The sequence below is a fragment of the Rana temporaria genome, chromosome 13 (genome assembly GCF_905171775.1).
Source record: "Rana temporaria chromosome 13, aRanTem1.1, whole genome shotgun sequence".
NCBI lineage: Eukaryota > Metazoa > Chordata > Amphibia > Anura > Ranidae > Rana > Rana temporaria.
In genome coordinates, this window is record NC_053501.1 from 17,836,224 (window position 1) to 17,854,071 (window position 17,848).

The window sequence follows — 17,848 nt, forward strand, 5'->3', positions numbered from 1 at the left end:
TTTGTGGGAAAAGGACAAATTTTATTTGTGTACAGCGTCGCACGACCGTGCAAATCTTCCAGAGACTTGAAATGATTAATAAAAGAAACAACCAAAAGATCAACGTGTCCAGTTTATTTACATGGTAGTTGGCAGCAGAGGTGTAAACAAAGCATTAATCCGCCACATTCTGGTAGTTGGAGATCACAGCTCTTATATTTCAATTGATGTCAACCAGTTCCACTTCAAAAAACAGCTTGGCGTTGGGTGGGATTCTGAGGAACGTAGTTAAGGAAACCATAGTAGCTCCGTAGCCAGTTTAGAAAATGGACCAGTACAGCCTGAAAGGGAAGCAAAGACTGACCAACAAAGATGTCAGTGTTGGTCTGAGATCTTCACCATCCTCATAATTACATAAATATTTGCACCTGTATACACTATATTATCAAAAGTATTGGGACACCTGCTTTTACATGAACTTTAATGGCATCCCGGTCTTAGTCCGTAGGGTTCAATATTGAGTTGCTCACCCTTTGCAGCTATACCAGCTTCAACTCGCCTGGGAAGGCCGTCCACAAGGTTTAGGAGTGTCTATGGAGTAGCTGCTCCAGGTGGGAACCCAGATGAATATCCTCTGCTGCAGACAACTCAGGTGCAGGCAATGCACTTCGCAAAGCAGGAACAAAGATTGTCTCTGGACAGCCGCACTCTGAACAAATTGTAGCCTTTTATTAAAAGAAAGACAGCACTACAAATCACAGCAAAATAAAATCTGACGTGTTTCGCACTGAAACTAGTGCATCAGCAGTCAGGTTTTATTTTGTTGTGATTTGTAGTGCGGTCTTTCTTTTAATAAAAGGCTACAATTTGTTCAGAGTGCGGCTGTCCAGAGACAATCTTTGTTCCTGCGTGTCTATGGGAATGTTTGACCATTCTTCCAGAATGGGAGAGGAGAAAGGGAAAGAAAGAGAGAAAGACAGAAAGAGAGAAAGACAGAAAGAGAGAAAGAGAGACAGAAAGAGAGACAGAAAGAGAGACAGAAAGAGAGACAGAAAGAGAGACAGAAAGAGAGACAGAAAGAGAGACAGAAAAGAAAGAGATCCCTACCTGCAACTCACCCCTAGCCAAGGCCGACTCCACTGGTCCTTCTCATTGGACCCTGGTAAGAAGGTACCAGAACCCAAATCTCACTCACCTACAGGCAGGCCTGGATTTTCTCCCTTTGCCACCCCAAGGCCGGGTCCTTCAATGCCACCCCCACACATTCTTGTCCTTTATCGATGACTGCTACAATAGATCAATTAAAACATATTTCCACACAAGAACACTGAAAATAACTGCCCACTGATTGCAGCCTCACCATTTCCTGGATGGATAACACGCAGCGCTCCCTTCCCTATCCTCCGGCGCTCGGATGTCACAGATCTGGGTCTGTGTGCAAGGTCCCACCCCCCCCCCCCCAGAACAGCTCATGTGTTAATTGATTGAATCAGTGTTCCACCTATCACACAAGCTGGTCCAGGGAGGGTGGGACCTTGCACACACAGACCCAGCTCTGACATCCGAGCACCAGAGGACGGAAGCGCGCCACCCACTGCCGCCTGGCCTCTGTGGCCTTGAGGAATCCAGCCCTGCCTACAGAAGCACCTTTTTTAATCAGGGGGTGGGGGCTGCAGAATACTGTCTAAAGTACGAGTATGGTGCTTTTGGGTGTCATGACTTTAAAAAAAAGTTAGGGAACAGCTTAAAAGAAAACCAATAAAAAAGGATACTTTGAGTCAGGTTGACCCCTCCTGCCATAGGCCCATTCAGACTCGATTTCTAGTTTAGCCGTTTCACCTTTGCTCATGGTGAGAAGAGCTTCATCCCACTGTAACAAAAAAATAAAATGAACATTTTTTACATATTCTTTCACCCAGCCTGTACAGACTGCCAACAGTGTTCTAGGCCTCATACAAATATATTCTGTACAGACATAGGTTCGTTGTAATTAAAAGGCCACCACATGACATTCATATCCATTTAGCTCCATGTAACATACAGGCTGTGTTTCTTCACTTACACCTCTAATGACTCTGCCAAGACCGACTTTAAAGATAAATGGCTTCATACCCCTCTTCTTCTTTGCACCTGACAAACAAAAAAATATAAAAATCAGTTAATTGGGTGTACCACCAGGCTTAGAAGATCCAAGGCTATGCAAATGGCATGGAACTAGAAGTCCCAGCATTCCAGGTTAGCCAAGAGAACAATTCTAGTACAAAGTATTCAGCAGGTCACAGATTTTTTTTTTTAAAGCAACTTGCACCTCAAAAGCAATTACCGTATATACTCGAGTATAAGCCGAGGTACCTAATTTTACCACAAAAAACTGGGAAAACGCATTGACTCGAGTATAAGCCTAGGGTGAGAATGCAGCAGCTACTGTAAGCTGAAAAGAGGGTCAACAATGCCCATTTGCACACCTCACTGTGCCCATTGCAACCTCACTGTGCCCGAGTCAGTGTACCTGAAATTGACAGGCTGCGGGCGTCCATTCATTGTTTAAAAGTCGCGGTCTCCTACTGGTCACTTCCGTAATAGGCGTTTCTCAGCAGACCGTTCCGCCTATCACGGACGGTCTCATCCTTGGACTCAGTTTCCCAGCAGACGCTGTGTTCAGTGTTCCGTCAATCATGGATGTCCTCTTGTCCGAGGATGAAAAGACGTCCGCGATTGGCAGAACATTGAACACAGCGTCTGCTGGGAAACAGAGTCCGAGAGAACGTCCTTGATAGGCGGAACTGTCTGCTGAGAAACACCCATCACGGAAGGGACCAATAGGAGACTGCGACTTTTAAACAATGGACGCCCACAGCCTCTAAATTTCAGGTACACCGACTTGAGTATAGGCCGAGGGGGGTATTTTCATAAAAAAAAAAAAAAAAGAAGAATAGCGGGGGCTGAAACCACTCGCCTACTGATCACACCGCGTGCCAGGCACTAAACCATGTGAGTGCACTTATTTATGTTGAATGTGTTTGAATTCAGTACTAGCTAGGCACAGTCTCTCTCTCATTATGCATGATGTTATAAGCCTAAGCCAATGGCAAGAAACAGGAAGTGGGCTGTATAAGGAATTTACTGGCAGAAAATCATTTTTTACTATCCAAAGTTAAAAGGGCAAAAGATTTTTTTTTTAAATCTATTAAGACTGAAGGTCCACTTTAAACACTATACAAGGACATGTATACACATCTATTAACCTTCCAATTCTGTCTTCCACTAGCCCAGTGTTTCTCAATTCCAGTCCTCAGGCCCCCCCAACAGGTCAGGTTTTCAGGATTTCCATTATTTTGCACAGGTGATTTGATCAGTTTCACTGCCTTAGTAATCACCACAGCCTTTTCATCTGAGGGAAATCCTGAAAACCTGACCTGTTGGGGGGGCCTGAGGACTGGAATTGAGAAACACTGCACTAGCCCAAGATGGGACCACTTAGGCACTTGTATTGGGGTCTATGTGTTGGGGAGGTAAGCTGTCCAGGTTGAAGTCAAGGCATCTGGGGACTGCGTAGGCACAAAGATAAGTAGATTCATTTGGGCATTTCCTGGCATAGGGCAAGGAACGATTCAGCGGAGTGAAACCTAACAATTTATTGTTGTATTTCATGCATACTAACAGACATGAAAGGAGAAACCTCATCAATTTGGTCCTCACGCTACTCTGAAACCAAAGCTGGGGATTAAACACAACTAGTCCCCGAAAAGCCACAATTACAGAAGAGCAATAAGGGCCAGTTCACACCATAGAAACGTAGTCCCAATGCATTTCAGATGCTTTTCTGCATGCGCATTTTTTGATGCGTTCCAGTGCATATCCCTTATTCCCCCTTAACCTCAAATGACGTGCGCTCCAGTGCATTTGATGCGTTTTACAGCATTCCAGAACAGGAAAAATGCAGCAAGTTTTACTTTTTTCCCCTGAAACACACTGGAAATGCAAGCACTGGTGTGAACTTTGCCATTGAAAACTATAACCCACTTTCCATGCGTTCCTGATGCAAAAAAATAACTGGACTGCATGTGGTGCCAACTGGCCCTAAAAATAATAAATGCATGCCTTCAAAATGACACTTTAATCATAGAGTGCTTCTTACTTGCTGGTATATTGCTGTCAAACACGGTTCCATCTGCCAAGCTCCCAGTGTACCAACAATGCACAGTGTCTCCTTTCTTTGGGAAGTTGGTCTTGTCTCCCTTCTTCAGAGTGGACTTCGTGTACTTGGGGGGACCCTAATGAATAACAAACTCTAAAGTATTATCTGAATAGAGGTGATTATCAGGAAGCAAATGTGATAATATGCATGCCTGGAAAGACATAAATGAACAAGCAAAAAATGTATATATTCAAAATCTGCTACAATTAAACTGTAAAAGAACATACTGCCCATTTATTCCTGTGTAAGCTCTGTGTCGGAGCCTACACAGGGTTAATGCGGTCATCTCCCCTGCATGCGACACTGAGGCTGGCAACTGGATGCTGGACATGAGTACTGCATCATGGTAGGTGGTGACACCATGGCAGCTCTTAAAGAGGAAGTAACCCCCCCCCCCCCCAAACACCCTGCAAGGCAAAGGCATAATGAACTAGTATACATAGCATACTGGCTCATTATGAAGTACTTACCTGAGATCGAAGCCCCCGCAGCGGTGCTCGTTGCCCTTCTCTGTCGACGCCATCGCTCCACGAGTAACTTCACATATCGCAGCTCCGGCGCTGTGACTGGCCGGAGCCGAAATTACATCACTCCGGCGCATGCCGCCACTAACAGCATGATCGCCGTTAGAAGCGGTGCGCCTGCACGCCGTTGTCTACGACGCATGCGCTAAAGACATCAGTGCCTTTCTTTTGCAAATATCTCCTAAACCGTGTAGGTTAAGGAGATATTTGTTGCACCTACAGGTAAGCCTCAATCTAGGCTTACATTGTAGGTTAAAGTGGTCTCAAGGGTTTACAACCATTTTAAAGTGGTTGTAAAATCAGAAGTTTTTTTTCCTCATCTTAATGCATTCTATGCACCAAGCTAAAAAGCCTTCTGTGTGCAGCAGCCTCTCCAGCCACCCCCCAATACTTACCTGAGCCCCATCTATGCCCAGCAATGTCCATGAGTGACTCGGCTGTCTGGAACTCTCCATCCCGATTGGCTGAGACAGCAGTTGTGCCATTGGCTCCCACGGCTGTCAAAGTCACTTAGCCAATCAGGAGAGAGGGGGCTAGGCCTAACTGGGGCTCCCTATTTGAACGGACACAGACAGCTGTGACTCGGCTCAGGTGACCCCCATAGCAAGCCGCTTGCTGTGGGGACACTCGAGGGGGGGCAGGAGCAGGGAAGAGGGACTGTAGAAGAGGAGGATCAGGTCTGCTCTGTGCAAATCCACTGCAACAGAGCAGGCAAGTATAACATGTTTGTTTTTTGTGTGGAAAAACAAACTTTACAATCACTAATGCCCGGTACACACGATCCGATTAACGGACGAATGATCGTCTGTTTTTTTGTAGGCTAATCTCACGTCGAATCTGAGTTGACTAAAGTCACGAAAATTCTCGTACGGCAGAATAAAAAAAAATCGAAAGTGATATCATGTGTTGTACTGCATTTTCGAACGACAGCTGTACTGATTAAACGAAAATAGTACGGAAAAAAGATTTCCGTGCATGCCCGATAGAATTAAAAAAAAAATAAAAAAATAAGATGAACTGTCCTGATCGGCTCTTGGAAGCTCTACTAACGATCAGATTATCGTACGATCATTTCGAAAGCGGCATTTTTCGTACGATTTTCGGATCGTGAGTACAGGGCCCAAGAACTAGGGAGCACAACAATAGGAAAAACAAGTTGATTGGGGAAAAGGACAAAGTGATCATTCCAACTAAAGCTTCAAAAAACAAAAAGCTCAGACAGCCTCACATTTCAGGCACTAGAGTAGCAGGAAGTGTATAGAATGTAAGATGTTTTGGGAAACGATGTCTGATATTGAATAATCTGTATACAGGGAAAGAAAATGGTTTCCTTCTACAGCAGGGTCTCCAAACTTTCTAAACAAAGGGCCAGCTTACTGGCCTTCATACTTTAGGGCAGGGATCTTCAAACTACGGCCCTCCAGCTGTGGTGGAACTACACATCCCATGAGGCATTGTAAAACTCTGACATGCACAGACATGACTAGGCATTAGGGTTGTCCAGATACCGATACCAGTATCGGTATCGGGACCGATACCGAGTATTTGCGGGAGTACTCGTACTCGCGCAAATACCCCCGATACCTAAATAGAATACTTTCCCCCCCCCCGCCGCTGCCGCCGCATCGCGCCGCCGCATCGAGGGACATGGCTAGAGGGACATTGCTGCATATGTGAGGGACATGGCTAGAGGGACATTGCTGCATATGTGAGGGACATGGCTGCATATGTGGGGGACATGGCTGCATATGGGGGGGACATGGCTGCATATGGGGACACATTTAAAAAAAAGTATCGGTATTCGGTATCGGCGACTACTTGAAAAAAAAGTATCGGTACTTGTACTCGGTCCTAAAAAAGTGGTATTGGGACAACCCTACTAGGCATGATGGGAATTGTAGTTCCTGAACAACTGGAGGTCTGTAGATTGAAGACCCCTGCTTTAGGGGGATTGGGACTGTAGCCATTGGGAGTAAACAATGACTATCTTTGGTATAAGCGGGAGAAATAGTTGGTGTCACTAGAAGGAATAGTGTGCCATTGTTGGTGTACCGTGACAGGAATAATGCCTCAAGGGCCAAATAAAAGGCAAGCAAAGGGCCACATCCAGCCACAATTTGGACAGCACTGCTCTACAGAGAACCAGGGGCATCAAGTAGACCAAGACACAGCAGAACAGAACAAAGTTAAGACATTACAGTAATATAGACAGGCAATATTTCTACATGGGAGGGGGGGCTCGGGAAAAGAGTTCAGATCCCAAACAACCTACCTCATCGACCACCTCTTCTATCTTGGCTTCAGGCTTATCTTCGACTTTCATATCTTTCACTAGTCTTCCCATACCTTCAACTCCCTCTGTTCCCTTGAAACGCTGGAAGAAGATGGCACACAAATTAAACAGATGTACATAGATGGAAGAAGTCTGGAGTGTAATGCATGCCATCGGTCAGAGAGTATTGATGTTTCAGACCACGCATGCTAGCAGGCAATTCTTACATAGGTCATTGCAATCATCTCAGAGGAAGGAAATATAAAACAAACGGATCCTAAAAATCAACTGCATGCTATTCAATGGATTTATAATGGTCCGACAGGAAGGGGGGGGGGGGGGGGGGGGGTTGGGGAGTTTAACCAGTGCTGTAAGGGTTAATCCTGTGTCTAGGCCAGTGATGGTGAACCTTGGCACTCCAGTTGTCTCAGAACTACATTTACCATAATGCTCAACTACACTGCAGAGGGCATGAGCATCATGGGAAATGTAGTTCCAAAACATCTGGGGTGCCAAGGTTCGCCATCACTGGTCTAGGGTAGGGTCCTGTTAACCTCTCCAGACCCCCGATCTATGTATAATGCAATCTCCGATATATCTGGAGCCAAAACCTTAAGAACACTCTTACACGATGATATGCTCTAAGAAAATGGCCGCATTGATTTGCGCTCTTGCATCTTTTATATTAAATTATATTCAGACAAGATATGGTTAAATAAAGCATGCGCAGCACATACAATTTTTCATAAGGCAGTGAAAACGAATTTAGAACAAGCAGCCGTTGTCCTTCGGTTATAGATAACAGAATGTGTAAGAAAACAGTTTTGTACTCTGATACATTACTTGTAAGAAACCAAAGAAATCGTCTTCTACATGCTGATCTAAAGAAATACTCCAACTATACATGAATATTAAAATGGCCGACAGAATACAAAATGGATGCTTTGCATAACCTTTCAACGTGCACTTGCGCAGTAATCGTGACGCATCGCAGAATCGCGTTGTGGACAGGATATTTGTAATCAAATCTTGAGACCAGTGAAGGATGCGCACCCCTACTATGTAAAAAAAAAAAAAAAAAAATTACTTACCAGAAATAGCGGTTGCTATGCGGAAGTTCCTAATCTGCCTCTTCCCATACCGCAGTAGGTCTTCTTCCTAGTTCTCCCCGCGGCAGGTCTTCCTTGTCCTCCCCGCGTTTACTTCTGGGGAATGGGGCGCGCTGCCTTCTGGAAACTGTATCCCAGAAAGCAGCCGTCCAATCACAAAAGCGCCGCGAGACTCGCGAATGCGCAGAAGGAAACAGGCAGTGAAGCCGCAAGGCTCCACTGCCTGTTTTCCCTCAGTAAGGATGGCGGCGCCGGGAGCTGCCAGGATCGAGCGATTGGCCTCGGGGGGCGGACAGGCAAGTGTCCTTATTAAAAGTCAGCAGCTAAAGTATTTGTAGCGACTGACTTTAAAAAATAAAATAAAAATTGTGGGTGAGAGTCCATGCTAAAATCCCTATCTATAGGCACCCACACTATAACACCAACCCATCCAGCCCTGTAAAGAAGAAATCTATATACCAGTGATGGAGGAGAACCTTGGCACTCCAGATGTTTTGGAACTACATTTCCCATGATGCTCAACAACACTGCAGAGTGCATGAGCATCATGGGAAATGTAGTTCCAAAACGCCTGGGGTGCCAAGGTTCGCCATCACTGCCCTATACATAGCTTTTCTGAAGCCGATCCGATCTCCAGCGGCTGAAGTTCTGCAGAGGACGCAGGCGCCAACGGCTGAGAAATGAATGGGAAGTGACGTCACCCATAGACTATGGGGCTTCAGTTGTCGGCTGTGTCCTCTGCACACACCTACACAGCGAAGCCACGGCTAACTGCTCAGCATGGGATCGGGTCGAATCGCTTGCAGGGAAGTTGTTTATACCGATTTCCTCTTTACTGGGCTAGATAGGTTAGTGTTAGATCGTGGATGTCTGTAGATGCAGAGATTTTAGTTTTAGCCCGGATTACCACTTTAAAGTGGTTGTAAACCCTTCCATATACCCAATGAAGTGACTGGCCTTGGGCGATACACAGATGAGACAAAACCTCCTACACAAGTTGTACCGGTCTATCCGCAGTCTTCTCTACATTTGTTTAGAGTGCTGAATTTTTAAAGCTTGTCCGAGTTCAGGGCAGAGAGCTGAAGTTACTCTCTGCAGAGCTCAATAAGTAGAGCTCCAAGAGCTGATTGGAGGGAAGGGACACACAATTCACACAGTACCCAGGAACAGAGCCGAGGCTGTCTATCAGCAGGAGGCCCCTGTCACCATTTTCTCTGTGTGTCAGGAAAACTTGTTACAAGTGATTCAATGCCGATGGAGGAACGAAGAAGCAGACAAAAGTGACACTTGGTGATCTTATTTGAGACAAGTACACACTATAGAGCAGGAGTCTCCCAACTTTCTGAACAAAGGGCCGGATTACTGTCCTCCAGACTTTAAGGGGGCCGGACTGTGGCCATTAGACGTACAAAATCCCCCATCACTGGCGTCATTGGACCCCCATCACTGGCGTCATTGGACCCCCATCACTGGCGTCATTGGACCCCCATCACTGGCGTCATTGGACCCCCATCACTGGCGTCATTGGACCCCCATCACTGGCGTCATTGGACCCCCATCACTGGCGTCATTGGACCCCCATCACTGGCGTCATTGGACCCCCATCACTGGCGTCATTGGACCCCCATCACTGGCGTCATTGGACCCCCATCACTGGCGTCATTGGACCCCCATCACTGGCGTCATTGGGAGGAATTCTGCCCCATCATTGGGAGGAATTCTGCCCCATCATTGGTGACAATGAATAAAAAAGCACCCCCAAGGGCCGGATAAAATCAAGCAAAGGGCCACATGTGGCCCCCGGGCCGCAGTTTGGAGACCACTGCTATAGAGGGATAGGCTTTGCTCAGATTTCATGTCTGAGGTTTACAACAACCTTACTAGGTCTCGCACCCTTGGTTTGTTTTTTTCATGTATTGTCCAAGATTGTACAGTATGATGTAGAACTTGTAGTACCCTTCAATCATAACACATGAACTCAGCATAGAGGTGTGTCCACCTACTTGTGGCTATATGCAGTATATGATGGTCGGGGTCCAGACTTTCGGGTCACAGAGGATAGACTCCTTAGTTGGCGGTGGGAATTATGAATTTCTATCTCACCGCCAACACATCTGGAATAAAGGTCTTCTATTGAGGCCAGAAATGGAGGTCTTCTCCTTTCCCCTCATAGCGATTCGCACACCCCCCAAGCCCAATGTCTCAGACACACGCCCACTGGTTATTACAGTTTAATGAATCCGGTGTCATCAACAATCCAAACCTACCTTTGTTTCAAACAATTTGTTATAGGCTGTGATGAGATGATCCTTCTTGGCTGTTTTTGCTACATTTTTGACATTTCCAAGCAACTTGTATTCTGCCAGGAACTAGAATTGAGAGAAAACATGGACCGGCTGTAATATGGAGGGTACAAAACCGCTACTAAAACACAAGCAAAGTGAGATATACAAAACCTGGATTCAGAAGCAAGATTTCTCATTTATTTTTTGGACCCCCAAAAAACAAATACCTGAATCCTCTGTATGGTTTTACTGCTGTTTGTACATTTGTGTCCCCGATCCCTACTAGTGTCAGTGCTGGCTTGCTTCCTCCCACGGATTCCTATTGGCCCACTGTTATGATGGACTGCTGCCTTGGCCAATAAGAATGTGAGGTTGAAGGGGGCTGACTAGAAGAAAGGGGTGGAGCTCTGACTGTTCAGTAGGGTTGGTATTGGCTAGCCAAGGACAAAAGGGGCTGCAGCAGGAAGGTGACATCGCTTTATACCGGCTACCTCACTTTTTTCCCCCAGGTATAACCCAACTTTAGCAAAAAAAAGTACAGTGATAAAGGATGGGCTTATTCGCCCGGCTGAATGAGCCCTTAAGAGGGAACGACTGGTGTGTGCTGTATATACTTCTGACCTCTGCGCACTGCAAATCCCCCCAGACCCAGCCTCTGAGCTTCAACACCCCCCCCCCCCCCCCAAGACCCGCCTTCTGTGCACTGCAAAACCCTGCCCCAGACCCGACTTCTGTGCACTGCACCCCCCCCAAGGGCCTATGTCCTGTGCGCTGCAAAACCCACCACCTTCTGTGCGCTGCAAAACCCCGCCCCAGACCCGACTTCTGTGCACTGAGAAATTCCCCACAAGACCAGCCTCCAAGCCCAACCTTCTGTGTACGGCAAAGCCCTCCCTCCTCCCCAAAACATGCCTTATGTGCACTGCAAAGCCCCTTCTTATGTGCACTGCAAAGCCCCGCCCCCCAAGACCCACCTTATGTGCACTGCAAAGCCCCGCCCCCAAGCCCCACCTTATGTGCACTGCAAAGCCCCACCTTCTGTGGATTGCAAAGCCCTGCCTTGTGTTCTGCAAAGCCCCCCCCCCCCACCTTCTGTGCACTGCAAAGACCTCCCAAGCCCCACCTACTGTGCGCTGCAAAGCCCCACCTACTGTGCGCTGCAAAGCCCCACCTACTGTGCGCTGCAAAGCCCCACCTACTGTGCGCTGCAAAGCCCTCTCAAGACCCACTTACTGTGCACTGCAAACCCCCGCCTTCTGTGCACTGCAAAGACCTCCCAAGCCCCACCTACTGTGTGCTGCAAAGCCCCACCTACTGTACACTGCAGAGCCCTCTCAAGACCCACTTACTGTGCACTGCAAAGCCCCACCTTCTGTGCGCTGCAAAGCCCCAAGACCCACCTTCTGTACATCGCAAAGCCCTGCCTTCTGTGTACTGCAAAACCCCACCCCTAAACCCCACCTTCTGTGCACTGCAAAGCCCCGCCTTTTGTATACTGCATTGCCCCACCCCTAAACCCCACCTTCTGTGCACCGACACCCCCCTTCTGTACACTGCAAAGCCCCGCCCCCACCTTCTGTACATTGCAAAGACCCGCTTTCTGTGCACTGCAAAGCCCTCCCCCACCTTCTGTGCACTATTATAAACTATTGCCCCTCGCTCTTTGTACATGAAACACCCCTAACTCCATACTTTATACACACCAGACACGCACCTTCCCTCCTATGTAGGCCCACGTTTTAAGCCCCTCCCACTGTCAATTCTGCAAACACCCGCCAATCCTATTCTCCGAATATCTGATTGTCAAAGTTGAAATCTTTATACAGATAAAAGGATAGAGGGGGACTATGGGGGAGGGGCGGTGTGCTGGATGGGGGGATCTTGTGCTGTGATGGAAGTTCTTCTCCCCCCCTCCCAGGAACATGCGCCGCCTGCCCATCAATCCTCTATAACATACCGACTCCGATGAGTGCTGCTGCAGGAAGACGATCACGTCCTTCTTCGGTAGATCGTCATTATGAAGTTGCTCCTCGCTCCACTCTCGGCTCGGCTCCCCGTTTGCAGCAGCCATGACATGTGCTTTTTCTTATGACTCCGCCCCCCAAGAGAAACTTTTTCAATGGATGGGGGAGCGGAAGTCCGCGTCACGTGGGTATCCGGCTGAACGCCGCCATGTTAGGTGAGGGCACGAAGAGACGTGCGCAGATAACGGTGTGCCCTCACTTAACATGGCGGCGCAAGACAGATCCCCACGTGACGCAAACTTCCGCTCTCATGTCAGGAGTAGTGACGTCACTCCCTGGACCGTGACGTGCGGCGGGGGCGCCCGAATTTGAAACCGCTGAACTTTCCTATGGCGGAGGGGAGATGAATGGGAAGCAGAGGACCCTGTTCCAGGCTTGGGGGTCCGGTGTGGCCCCTGAGCCCCCGCCTAAGAAGGTTAAAGCCAAGACTGCCAGGAAGAGGAAGGGGGTGTGCTCCCAGAAAGCCCCCAGTAGGGACCCACCACCTCCTCCAGCCTGGCAGGCAGCACCCCAACCGGGTGAGGATGAAGATGACGATGATGTGCTGCTGGTGGCCGTGTACGAGGCTGAGAAAACGTTAACGGAGACTGTACCCCATCTTCCCCCTGGTGCCCCTCACCCCCTGGGCACTGGTCACCACCCTTCCCCCGGTGCCCCTCACCCCCTGGGCACTGGTCACCACCCTTCCCCCGGAGCCCCTCACCCCCCTGGGCACTGGTCACCACCCTTCCCCCGGAGCCCCTCACCCCCTGGGCACTGGTCACCACCTTTCCCCCGGAGCCCCTCACCCCCTGGGCACTGGTCACCACCCTTCCCCCGGAGCCCCTCACCCCCTGGGCACTGGTCACCACCCTTCCCCTGGTGCCCCTCACCCCCTGGGCACTGGTCACCACCCATCCCCCGGTGCCCCTCACCCCCTGGGCACCAGTCACCATCTTCCTGGTGGTCCTCATCTCCCAGGCACTGGTCCCTATCTTCCTCCCGGTGCCCCTGACCCCCTGGGCACCGATCACCATCCTGACATCCAGAACATTCCGGGCTTTGACCTGTCAGCCGGCAGCGTTTGGATTTATCCCACCAACTACCCGGTCCGGGAGTACCAGATGACCATGGCGCACACCTCCCTCTTCAACAACACCCTGGTGTGTCTGCCCACCGGCCTGGGCAAGACCTTCATCGCCGCCGTGGTGATGTACAACTTCTACCGCTGGTACCCGTCTGGGAAGATCGTCTTCATGGCTCCCACCAAGCCTCTGGTGGCACAGCAGATTGAAGCCTGCTTCAGGGTCATGGGCATTCCTCAGGAGCACATGGTGGTGATGACAGGTACCCTCACCATGGCTACAAGCATGGGTGATGCTGCTGCTGGGGCATTTGGACATTTTAATTTTTTTTTTTAAAACTGGCGCCTTTAGAATGAGAGTAATCCAGAAGGGATGTCATGACATTGCTTCCGGATTACTAGATCAGAGACCCGAACAAAGCAATCGGCTTTGCAGATGCAACTTCTTTCAGGCGCTTTTTTTTACCGCTAAAGCGCCTGAAAAATGCCCCAGTGTGAAAGGGGTCTTAATGTTTTTCCCACCATCACAAGGGGGAGCTCTTTCTGATTTTGAACCCCTTCCCAATGCGCTTTCTCTCCCCTGACCCAGCAGCTCAGTGTTGGAGCGTTCACTCGTGTGATGGCGGAGGTGAACGGTAAGAGCTGACAATCTCAGACCCCTTTCACACTGGGGCGGTTTGCAGGCACTATTGCGCTAAAAATAGCGCCTGCAAACCAACTCTAAACAGCCGCTGCCGTGTCTCCAGTGTGAAAGCCCCGAGGACTTCCTGCTAGCGCACCGCTCCAGTGTGTATGGTAAAAAAAAGTCCCACTAGCCGCATCTTTGGAGCAGTGTGTATACCGCTCCCGCCCATTGAAATCAATGGGACACCGCGGCTATACCGCCGGCAATGCCCTTCTGCAGAGGCTCTTTGCGGCGGTTTTTAACCCTTTCTCGACTGCTAGCAGGGGCTAAAACCACCGCGATAGTGGTCGAACAGCGCAGCGTAATTGGTGGTAAAGCTCCGCTAAAAATTCCGGCACTTTACTGCCGACCCTGCCCCAGTGTGAAAGGTGCCTTAGCAAGAACTTACTTTGCAGTTCTTGTTCTGGCCCAGTATCCTCCAACTATTATATTTATATTTTTATATATATATATATATATATATATATATATATATATATATATATATAATCAGGGGTTGACAAATTTGCTTGGAATCTAGGAGCCAGCTAAAAAAGTTAGGAGCCAGAAAACGCGCCCTGTCCCGACGAGCTTGCGCACAGGAGCGAACACATACGTGAGCAGCGCCCGCATGTTTAAACCACACATGTGAGGTATCGCCGCGATTGGTAGAGTGAGAGCAATAATTCTAGCCCTAGACCTCCTCTGTAACTCTAAACATGCAACCTGTAGAATTTTTTAAACGTTGCCTATGAAGATTTTAAAGGGTAAAAGTTTGTCGGCATTCCACGAGCGGACGCAATTTTAAAGTGTGACATGTTGGGTATGAATTTACTCGGCGTAACATTATCTTTCATGATATTAAAAAAAAATGGTGATAACTTTACTGTTTTATTTTTTAATTAAAAAAAGTGTAATTTTTTCCCAAAAAAGTGCACTTGTAAGACCGCTGTGCAAATACGGCGTGACAAAGTATTGCAACGATCGCCATTTTATTCTCTAGGGTGTTAGGATAAAAAATATATATAATGTTTGGGGGTTCTAATTAGAGGGAAGAAGATGGCAGTGAAAATAGTGAAAGAAATACATTAGAATTGCTGTTTAAAGGGGAGTTCCACCCACAATTTCACTTTTTAAATATAAATACCCCTGTAATACACAAGCTTAATGTATTCTAGTAAAGTTAGTCTGTAAACTAAGGTCCGTTTTGTTAGGTTGTTACAGCATTTAGATAGTTAATAATCTAGAAATAGACCGTGGCCATCTTAAGTGTGGGCATCATGAAGCCAGACTGTATGACTTCCTGGATTTCAGCTTTGCATATCTCGCACATGCTCAGTGCACAAGCAATGTAATAGGTTTCAGTCAGGTTTGCAAGGACTACTGGGAAACATGATGCCTATCCCAGAAACCCTTGCAAATAGCCTAGGCAAATAAGGAGGAGGAAGTAATGAAGGACTACAAAATAAAGGTATTTACAAGCAACAAATTAAATAAAAATTGTCCATTCTGAACACTATGAGATTAGAGCATGCAGCACAGACAAACATAAAAAAAATGGGTGGAACTCCACTTTAACTTGTAATGCTTAACTTGTAATACCAACGGCCACCACCAGATGGCGCCAGCTCACACATCTGGTGGTAATAACTTGTAATACCAACGGCTCACCATCAGATGGCACACCTTCCAAGCCAAGTCGCCAGGACCCTATTTCTAGTCGCCATGGCGACCTGGCGCCCGGGATTTGTCGAGCCCTGATATATATATTTATTTATTTTATGGTTACACAACTTATCACATTGCTGTAATCTTTTTATAGGGCATGTGAATAATCGATTGTGGAACAAATCATTTGAGTTTCTGTTATTTCTTATAGGGAAATTTGCTTTGATATAAGAGTGCTTTGGATTACAAGCATGCTTCCGGAATGAATTCTGCTCGCAATCCAAGGTTTTGCTGTATATGTGTTTTCGCCAGGTGACGTCTCTTAAGTGTCATTTAATGTTTACAGGTAATACTCAGGCGCAGAATCGCAAGGACATGTGGCACGCACACCGGCTCTTTTTCCTGACCCCACAGATCATGGTGAATGATCTCACCCGAGGTGCCTGCTCTGCTGCTGATATCAAGTGTCTTGTCATAGACGAAGCTCACAAGGCGCTGGGCAATCATGCCTATTGCCAGGTAAGTCAGATGGTGCTGGGTTTAACCACTTGATTCCCGGAAGGTTTTACCTCCTGAATGAACAGGCTGTTTTTTGCCATTCACAACTGTGCTACTTCAACTGACCATTGCGCAGTCATGCAACGCTCTATGCAAATGAGATTTATATAATATTTTTCTGGTGGTATTGGATCTACAATATTTTTTTTTAATATATTTATTATTGTATAAAAAAAAAAGACCCATTTCCTCATTTGTTATAAAACCTATAACAATTAATATTAGGGTTGTCCCGATACCACTTTTTTGAGACCGAGTGCAAGTACCGATACTTTTTTCAAGTACTCGCCGATACTGAATACTGATACTTTTTTTTTTAATGTCATGTGACAGTGGCAGTATATTTATTTTTTTTTATTTTTTTTACACAATTTTTATTTTTTACTATTTTTTTACTATTTTATTTTTTTATGCAATAAATAATTAAAAAAAGAAAATGTAAATAATAATAATAAAAAAAAACACACTGACACTAACCCCTAGTGTCAGTGTTTTTTTTTTTTTTTTTTTTTTTTTTTTTATTATTATTTACATTTTTTTTTTATTTATTGCAATTTTTTTTTTATTCAGCCCTGTTGGGGGGCTTTGGTGAGATATCATGGGGTCTTAACAGACCTCTGACATCTCCCCTTTAAGACAGAAAAAGGGACTAAGGACACAGATTCCCCAGTCCCTTTCTCAGCAGCCTCAGCTGAAATGAATGGAGAGAAGCTCCTCTATAAGTCCCATGAGACATTGCAAGACCAAAACAATCGCAGGCATGGCTCCTAAAGGCAGAGGCATGATGGGATTTGTAGTTTCACCACAGCTGGAGGGCGCAGGATGCCTACCTCTGACCTAGGCGATCTGAGAGGGAGGCGGGTACCCGTCAAAACCAGGCCCCGTTCCCGCACCCTTTTGGGTAAAGTTCCTCTTTAGGCTGGGTTCACACTACTACACTACTTTCATCCTACTTTGCTCTGTGTTCAATGTTTCCCTATGAGAGCGTCTTGTAGCGTCCTACACAAGTCGGTCCGACTTTGAAAATGCTCCCTGTACTACTTTTGGTCCTACATTGATCCTACTTCAGGCCCATTGAATATCATTGAAGTCGGACCAAAGTAGTATCCTGTTCATGAAAGTAGGATGGATGTAGGACCAATGTAGCAGAGCAAAGTAGGATGAAAGTAGTGTAGTAGTGTGAACCCAGCCTTAAAGTCTGCAATGCCCCCCCCCCCAGCTTTCTTCTTGCCTTTTATATTTTTCCTGACTTCTTAATGCTGGGTCCTCCACCATCTTGGTTTGGCCGCTGGAGATGGACAAGGCCCATGCATATGCACCAGTGCGACTTGTAGTATTCCCTTCCACTTGAAACTGTAAATGGATAATGCAGGTGGAGCCACATACCACTGTTCAAATTCAAAGCTCCAGGGAGAAGTACCTTGCTATTCAGCAATGTGTGGGAGATGGAAGGATGTTGGGTAATGTGACCATGTTTCACGTTACACCCTAAATATTGGTATAA

The 17,848-nt window shown here is 47.0% G+C and overlaps 2 protein-coding genes across 2 annotated transcripts in view; one reads left to right on the top strand and one right to left on the bottom strand.

Annotated features, from left to right (window-relative positions):
• Positions 1 to 12,483, bottom strand: FKBP3 (FKBP prolyl isomerase 3). The gene is made up of 7 exons (XM_040332372.1): positions 12,325 to 12,483; positions 10,350 to 10,451; positions 6,974 to 7,075; positions 4,118 to 4,253; positions 2,042 to 2,109; positions 1,752 to 1,849; positions 1 to 254 (listed from the first exon to the last, which is right to left on the bottom strand). The coding sequence occupies exons 1-7, from the start codon at positions 12,436 to 12,438 to the stop codon at positions 200 to 202; spliced, it is 675 nt and encodes a 224-aa protein (XP_040188306.1). The 5' UTR covers positions 12,439 to 12,483; the 3' UTR covers positions 1 to 199.
• Positions 12,484 to 12,609: 126 nt separating this feature from the next.
• Positions 12,610 to 17,848, top strand: part of FANCM (FA complementation group M) — a 153,340-nt gene continuing 148,101 nt past the window's right edge. The window contains exons 1-3 of the mRNA XM_040332374.1: positions 12,610 to 12,980; positions 13,420 to 13,717; positions 16,133 to 16,305. Of these exons, the coding sequence (XP_040188308.1) occupies positions 12,735 to 12,980; positions 13,420 to 13,717; positions 16,133 to 16,305 (717 nt within the window). The 5' untranslated portion in view covers positions 12,610 to 12,734. The remainder of the gene's footprint in view (positions 12,981 to 13,419; positions 13,718 to 16,132; positions 16,306 to 17,848) is intronic.

Bases quoted from the DNA above. Each gene is read 5' to 3' on its own strand.
- FKBP3 (XM_040332372.1), bottom strand. From the start codon at position 12,438: ATGGCTGCTGCAAACGGGGAGCCGAGCCGAGAGTGGAGCGAGGAGCAA. The intron at 7,076-10,349 runs GTAGGTTTGGAT...ATCTTCTTCCAG, and splicing joins ACAAATTGTTTGAAACAAAG to CGTTTCAAGGGAACAGAGGG. The intron at 2,110-4,117 runs GTAAGAAGCACT...TTTGTTTGTCAG, and splicing joins TGACAGCAATATACCAGCAA to GTGCAAAGAAGAAGAGGGGT.